At 36.5% G+C, this 8,982-nt stretch overlaps 1 protein-coding gene across 1 annotated transcript; it reads right to left on the bottom strand.

The window, feature by feature from the left end:
- Positions 1-312: 312 nt before the first annotated feature.
- LOC117329815 lies at positions 313-7,250 on the bottom strand (the record flags this gene model as incomplete). Its single annotated transcript, XM_033887967.1, is given in 3 exon segments — positions 313-1,194; positions 2,596-2,811; positions 6,811-7,250. Coding segments are annotated over 3 exon segments (1,293 nt in total). The 3' UTR covers positions 313-529.
- Between the last annotated feature and the right edge of the window lie 1,732 nt (positions 7,251-8,982).

Raw genomic sequence — 8,982 nt, 5'->3', positions numbered from 1 at the left:
CAAAAATTGAAAGGTCCAGAAACTTGATATTTGGCTTTTAGCATGCTTGGGTGAAGCACCAAAAGTTTTTTAAAAAAAACTGAATTCATGAGTTGCATATGTGATTTTTTTTAAAATCAATATATATGAAAAACAACAGGAAGCAGATGAATGCTTTAGGCCTATTTCATCCTTTAAAAACAGATTTGGTAGCGCTTCATTCAATCATGCTACAAACAGCTCATTTGCAATTGTGGGTAGCTGAGCAGCTTAATCGGTAAAGACTACTATTAATCTGTATTGTACTTTAAACATTAATGATTAACCTTTTAATTAATAAGATAATTAACATTTTAATCAATATTTAAGTAAATGGTACATCAGCATCACATAAATGTAAAACAATGAATCTTAAATGCTTGAGTTTCATTTAACACTGAATGATGAATGTGAAGAAATAAATAGTCAGTTCATTATCAATTTAGATACATTTCCAATATACATACGACAAGTTGAAAGTCAATATCAAACACAATGTTTATGATTAAGTTTAAGGGTGTACAAATTCTTTTGTAATTTTTTTCCATGGTCTTGCCTCAATTGTTTGTGGAGCAATTTTTTCCTTTGCTTTTGTCTCTCTGTAATACATAAGATTTTCCTTTAAACTTTCCTGAAATCCTGATTTATGAAGCTTTGTTGTAGCCAAATTTTTCTTGGTAAGAACAGTGAAATTCAAGAAAAGCCAAATAATAACTATGGTTTCCGGGTCTAGATTGCGACGGGTACCCTTGTCAAGCCACAGTTCAAGTTCATCATCGATGTGCAATAAACAGTCATTTTCAGGGTCATACAGACAAACAGTCACATGATCAGATGTGACACCAAACGTTGGAATTAAGAAATGTGATAATGTATTGTTGTTTTTGTTAACTTGAGCAAACCCATTTGTTATAGCTTCAGCTAAGATTTGATTCAAGACTTTCACATCCAGAAGAACACTTTCATATCTTCTGTTGCCTTTAATTTCGACACACATGTCACAACTTTTGTCTGTTTCTAGCTTTCTTTGCTTCCTTGCAGGTTCATTTGCATCTGTGTCTTCCTCATCATCACCACTATCATCATCATCAACATTTGTTTTAATGTTCTGAATCACCACTGCAATTGTATGATTTACCATGACATCAACTTGGCCATGCCATGTTCTTCTTGATCCTGTTTAATTAAAAAAAAACATACATACAAGGATTATCAAAGTAATATATGAGACCCAAAGGGCCTGTACATGTCTGTATCAATGGTCACCTGGATAAATTTGCTGTAAATAAAGGGAATTTAATGACTTATTTACCAATTTATTCAGCCTGTTTAGGCAAATATTCGGATTAGACAGAGTTGAATTTTGACAGAGTGCACTGTACCCGAAAAATAATTAGAACATTTTATTTTACATAAACAAATAAATAGAGTATATGATAATAAATTTAGTCGAAAACTGAACAAAATAATCATCAAGAAGCACCGAAATGTTAAATTGGCAGAGCAGCCATAGTGTGTGCTTTTCTTCAAGTATTGGAAACTTTTCATGTGCTTTTTCAATGGCAGGTTACCCTTTATATATATACAGTCAGTTGAATGCAGCTAGTGTTAAGAGTATCTTATAATCATGAACCAGCTGGAACCTTTATTCCTTTTGCATTGTTCTTCAAACCTTCCCTGATTTTGCTGTGAAATTATTTTCCAAATTCACATGATTTCTTCCCAAACATAAGATAATAAGCTTAAAGCTAAATATATATAAGCAACACAAATGATGAAGGAAGACAACTTTTTGACTCGTGCACGACCGGGCCTCGAACTCACGATCTACGGCACCCAATCGCCAAGCCAGAAATACCTGCAGCTTATACCGCTACACCACATCTGTGTTCTTAGAAAAAGAATGTTGCAATGGCTCAGTGATGGTCAGCCTAATACCCTGATATGATAATTGTGGAAGTTGTCTATATATAAGCCCCTTCCAAATTCACATGATTTCTTCCCAAACATAAGGTAATAAGTCTATATACAGGCCCCTTCCAAATTCAAAGAGAAAAAGCCCTGCAAGAAACTTGCTATTGGCGGCCTACTCTGCAACAAACTTGCTATTGGCAGCCTACTCTGCAACAAACTTGCTATTGGCAGCCTACTCTGCAACAAACTTGCTATTGGCGGCCTACTCTGCAACAAACTTGCTATTGGCGGCCTACTCTGCAACAAACTTGCTATTGGCGGCCTACTCTGCAACAAACTTGCTATTGGCGGCCTACTCTGCAACAAACTTGCTATTGGCGGCCTACTCTGCAACAAACTTGCTATTGGCGGCCTACTCTGCAACAAACTTGCTATTGGCGGCCTACTCTGCAACAAACTTGCTATTGGCGGCCTACTCTGCAACAAACTTGCTATTGGCGGCCTACTCTGCAACAAACTTGCTATTGGCGGCCTACTCTGCAACAAACTTGCTATTGGCGGCCTACTCTGCAACAAACTTGCTATTGGCGGCCTACTCTGCAACAAACTTGCTATTGGCGGCCTATAAACAGGAGGCTTACAAGTAAAGACAATTGGGCTCACCTAATGAAGTGTCTCCTCTACAAATGTCTTCATTGCAGCCACAGGCACATGTTTTTGGAAGCTGCTTTGCATACTTGTCAACCTCATACATTTTATTTGGTACCAATTGGGAAAACAGGTGATGTGCCAATCCAGCCGTAATCCGTGTCTCCTTCGTGGCATTTTTTGGAATGGCGTCTAGAATTTTCCCAATGGCACTTTCATGATTTTTCATATCTGAAAGGGAAAAAAAAAGTTTATTTATAGAGATTAAAACATATCAGGATAATTAAAAGATATTATTTTTTCCAGTATTTCCTCTTAAATTGACCCCTTAATTCCACGGATCCAGTGTTATTCCACTAAAAATCCAGTGGATTCCATGTGAATACCAAATTCCAGTGAATTTCAGTGGATTTCTATTGATCAGTTGAAGTTCCATTGAAAATAATTTAATTCCATGGATTTAGTGGAATTCTAGTCAGTGCATTTGAAGTTGAATATCATGTTTCAAAGCTGGTGTTTGAAACTCGATCCAGTTATATACTAGTGTTTAAAAAATTCATAAGTAGCTGGAATCATCAGCTAAAAAAAGCACTGAAAAACAAAATCAAGTGGAATACTACTGGCACCTATAAATCGCATGACTCCTAATTTCCCGCCAAAACAAAATAGTGTCAGCATTTGTTGATGTGTGCAGGGAGAAAATGGATCCATTCATGAATATCTTAAGGTATCGTAGAACAAGTTCAATAAGTTTTAAAATAGGTAACATGACAATAGAGCTAAATGGAATTGCATTGTTAAAACTACATGTATATATATATGTACATTGCATACATCCATCTTCGCTAGCCAAGGCTTCTGATTAAGTTACACTCCACGAACCCTTGGCGGATATAGTCGTCAGTTCTGGCCCTCTTGCGGAGATTCGAAATTACCACCCTTTATTCATGAAATTTTCGACCAATTAAAATGAGCGTTACCAATGTACTTCATCGGTGATGTTTACAGACACACATGTAGACTTGTGTCAATTTCGATGAGATGTGTGATCAATGACTTATATAAATTGATCAAACACTGTGAATGTTTCCCCAATGATTGTACGTCTCTGTATTTAGGCTAAATGCCATGACATAGTCGACAATGTAGTTCTGTACTGGGTGCCGCAGTTTTTGTTTAATGCGAGACCTAGCCTGAATGTAAAACGCGATTTGATTGGTTGCCCTGGGATTCCAGGGCGCGACGGTTTGTACACGACTATATGTATCCGCCAAGGGTTCGGGGAGTGTAACGTAATCAGAAGCCTTGGCTAGCGAAGATGACATCAAACCCTAAGAAGTTAATGATGCCAACATAAACCAATTAATTGATCACTCTCATTAAAATATATTTTATAAGCAAGTGATCATGCCAACAAGCATTCTGAAAGTATTGCTAAGCTATACATGTTCCCTAGTACCGGAAAGGGGCATAACTCTTTTAAAAAATTAGTCAACCAGAAGTTGAACTTGATCTGTAGCATACGTACCAACTTTCACTGACAATACCTTGAAGCATGACTGAGAAAAGTGAAGAAAACTTAGTGGAGGACAGACGGAAGGACAGCCGCGCTACAGTATAAGCTCACTTGCCCTTCAGGTAGGTGAGCTAAAAACTGTAAATGATGTTTCCTTATGGTAGCACACCACAGTAAGACAGCCTGGCCATGGGCAATTTTTTTGTTAAGCAAATAACTCCTGTATTATGATATGCATAAAAATTGAAAAAATAAATGTACACTATAATTGGTATATTCAGTATGAAGTAGTACATACAGGCTTCACATTTATTAAAACAAAAATCAATAAATTGGTTCCGGATTTTAAATATCCGGATTTTCCGAACGTGTGTTTACACAGGAAATTTAGTTTTGCCTACAGCGCAAAATGGAAGCCCACAGAAAAGGTGAGATAACGGAAAAACTTAATTTACAACATATTTCCAAACAAGATTAATTCTGTCTTTGGGATAGAGATATTTAATTTTAAATAGGTTTCAGAAAAAAAATTGTGTAGAGAATTGTGCCATTTTGGGTCAAATATCATAATATTTTGCAATTTTTGAGAATTTTTTAAGCTGTTACCATGGTATTCACAGCTCTAAAAATCACAGAAAATATCAGTTTACTTATCCTTCAGAGCTCTATTAAAATTGCAAATGTTGTACAGATTTCAAATATATATACTTTATTAGAGGTTATATGTAAGGTTAACTGGCAATGTTTACATATCTAAAACATGTGCAATATTTTTCAGAATTTGGCATTTTTACTGTACACTGCTACCTATAGGAATTAATTTTAAGGCAATTACATAATTTAACAAAACCAGCCTGATAAAAACTTAAGTCTTGTTTAGAGTTTTAGGTGGTCCAACAGACCACTTTAGCCTAGACAATCTTGGCGATCCTTCCAATATTTTGGTGGTCTAGGGCCACAGGACCATCGCTTTTATCAATACTGCATGCTGAAGCAATCGGTCACACACTGTTTGTCACGCACCAGGCAGTTCATCAGATGCATATAAAACCATCATTGGTCCCCGATAATAATAACGGAAATATTTGAATCATTCATAATTCAGAAAAATCCTTTGAAATCAATTTCTGTAAATGGCCCATATATTACATTACAGATAGTTTTTCTTGAAAATCTATTTGGTTACCAAAAATCCCTGCGTGATGTCCGTCATGTGTCTTGATAAAACAACATTGTGAGGTATATAAGATTCCTGTGAATTACTTTCCCTGGCCAGAATATTTTGGTTCTGAGGTTTTCAAATTGTAATCGATTTACTGCTTTTTGTCTCTATATATAAAATACTATATACTTGATCACATTTGACAACTTTCTTTAGAAGAAACTTGTCTTGAAAATCTATTGTTATATGAATGGACTGACTGTACCTTATCAGGCCTAATATCATGTCTCTAGGTTTCTTGGTTATTGAGAGGAAGCTGTTTACAAATTTTAGTCTATTTGGCCCCCGTGACCTTGAATGAAGGTCAAAGTCATTCATTTTAACACACTTGGTAACCTTTCATTCCAGCATAATATAAGTAAAATATCATGCCTCTGGGTCTCTTGGTTATTGAGAAGTTGTTCAAATTGAAAAGTTGATGCTTGACAGACAGACTGACCATAACAGACAATGCCACACAGCATATATACATTTGTATATAAGCTCACGTCTAACTGCAGCTGTCACTACTAGTCATAACGAGTACTATAGATCCGACATCAGAAACACTCTAACTGTTGTAATGTTTTGTTAAATATTGATGTTACCTTTTGTTTTTCGACAAACCTGTTTCTACAACATCCACCATTATTTGCTGGTATCATTCTTACCCTTAATATATTCACACTTGCTTGTCTTTTCTGTCAGGAAATTTAGGGTGAGGCAGCCTCGGCACTTCACTTTACCAATACCATGGCCATGGTAAAGTAAAGCATTTCACTATTTTCACTAATTTCCTTACCCCTGACATTTTGTGAGTGTTAATGTGTTTAGAGGAATTATCCAATGTAATTTTAAAAGATTGGTAAAAAAAAAAGTGAATTAGTGAAATGCATCACTTTACCATGGGAGGGTTCACTTCACCATAATGGTAAAGTGAACCGCCGTTCAATTTACATGGGCTTCACTTTACCATAGTAAACTTGTGCTCTCAACAGGAATGTTTTTCCCGGTTCCTTCACACCTACAGTATTCAATTAAGAAAACTGATTTTGCGCAAAGCAAAATACAGTTTTGATAGGCACGAATGCATGTACATGTAGCTGACTTAATTGATCCAACCACAGGGGCATGTCTACATGAAGTTTTATATTCCTTATATATAGGTATTTCTTGCTATTTCTTAATATAAGAATACTAAGACATGCCCCTGTGATCTGACACTCACCCGATGACCAACAAAAAAGGTTATCAGAATCAGTGTATTACAGACTAATTAAGTTGTAGCGGAACTGGACTGGGCCGATCGTCGGCAACCAGGTAGCTCAATTGGTAGAGCATCCGGCTAGTGTTCGGAGGTCCCGGGTTCGAACTCCGGTCTGGCCATGCATTTTTCCACTTCTACTACAAAGTGATTGTAACCTGCATTCTGTTTCGATTTATACACTGTGTTACAATTTGTGACTCACGTACGCGTGAAAATACAATGAGTATTATATAATCATAAACTTACCCTTCAGAAAATTCAACAACACCAAGAAAGATTGACAAACTGGTTCGGCGTATTTTTCGATGGCATTTACTCCTCCTGCCAGGAACACATCGAGAATGTTCGTATCTAGAATGTTCTTCATTTCAACCACTTGGCATTTTGGACGCCCAGTGATAAAACCAGCTCTCTTCCTCCTCAAATCATGCGTTGATTTTAAAGTAATGAATGCATCGTTAAAACAAGTTCCGTCTTCAGCATTGCTATTATGGATTTCGAGGTTAATAAAACGAGCTAACTCGGGATCGGTGATGATAACTTCAAGATTTTTTTGGGCAGTGTTTTCTTCCTTAGATTCTGTGAAATCCTTTATTGAATGCTGTTCTGTTGAATCCAGATTCAAGTAACCGGCCATTTTCTTGTATTTTTCAGACATGCGCGAAACGGTGGTGGTTCCATGCGCTCTGCTACATTCACGACAACTCTGGTAGAGATTGGCGCCTTACTTCGGGGAAATTTCGGACAAACTTCGGAGATCACGATTCCGAAGACCGAAGATGTTGCTGTTGCATACATCCGTCGGTGAGAGTTACAAGTGCGCCCGGTCCCGTACCAAGGGCAGACTACTCTTGAAAAATGTAAACCTGACTTATCACTGACACATCTATTATGAAACCATGCATACCTAACTTGAGAAGGGGACCTAAGATTAGCCCTACCCTGTAAGCTACCCTTAACTTGTTTCTCTGTTTGATTCCTCTTAAACACCGATGACGGATTACTATCACTAGAACTAACTGATTTAACCTGCTTTAAAACGGATGGAAAAGTCCTCCTATAATCATTCCCATCTATGCCATTCCCGTGGACCCTAGGGACAAAAATAGTCTCATCACCTATGTACTGAATAAACCTGTAAGTAACAGTCCCCTTCTTCGTCATATACATTCTACGCTGAAAGTTTTTGGAACCTTTAGTATCGCCCTTCCCTTCACTTATGTAATAAGTACGTTTCCGCATTTTTGGATTTGCTTTAGGAATTCCATGACCACCCTTATTAACCCAAAAATACAAATCTAATGAATTTAATGAGTACATAATATATAATTGTGAATTAAACACAGTTCAGCAAATTAAATCAATGTCGTACTATATTCCACTGATCATTTTGTATACTTCAATCAAAGATTGATATGCTTGTATTTGTATAGATACCATGCAGATTGCACTTGGTGCATAACTATTCATAAATATTCGTATTATACACAATATTAAGTGTTTTTTTTTTACTTTTTCACTTTTGTAATTTTCGCGGAATCTTTCACTAACATCACTAAAAATCGTCCGATCTAATTGATTACTAATGTATCTAGAATAAAAGTCATGTATAATATCTGGTATTACACAATACACGCTACTCATAAAAAAATATAAACCAGTAGTCCTAGCACGGTGGATCGGGAGTAGTCTGCCCTTGGTACGGGACCGGGCGTAAACAAAAACTCCCGTGATCATCGCCGCGATCTCAAAAAAGGCAAGATTTGAAATAAAATGAGTATTATTTGTAATTAAAACTTATATTTGTATCAACAACTAGGTTTACTTGAAGTATGGAATCGAAAATATCATAAACATTAACCCTTGTTTACGAATAAACAGCCAAAAACCGTAATTTTTCACGGTTGAGTGCGGCGTACACAAAATCACACCCTGAAAAATGTAAATCGACGATAACTAAAGTTGTAGGTATTGCTGCCATTTCATTTTAAATGTTTGATTTTGGAAATATAAATCTGGATTTACAAGAAAAACATGAGATTTATTCATTAAGTCGTTGTCGAGAAAGAAATTAATATCAATATTCCTGGTACGGGGATCGGGTCCGGGACCGGGTGCGGCGTACACGAAATCACGGGGACCGAAAATGGTCACCATGATAAGCGTACGTCAAACTCAAACCCAGTCCAAATCCCTTACCAGGAATATTGATTTTTTTTCTCAACAACGATTCCATAAATAAATCTCTCTTTTTTTTCTCAGATAAATCAATATTGTTATGAGAAAAAATCGACCATAGGGAAAAATCTGTTTTGCATTGAAATTTTGTGGAGAAACTGAAATAAAATGTTTATGGTTTCATTAGTACACAGGGATAGGTCGACACCTACACTAATAATTAACCAATGTAACTAAAGT

This window comes from Pecten maximus, chromosome 6, assembly GCF_902652985.1.
Source record: "Pecten maximus chromosome 6, xPecMax1.1, whole genome shotgun sequence".
NCBI lineage: Eukaryota > Metazoa > Mollusca > Bivalvia > Pectinida > Pectinidae > Pecten > Pecten maximus.
Note: the sequence above shows the minus strand (reverse complement) of the source record. Positions and strands in the feature narration are given on the sequence as shown.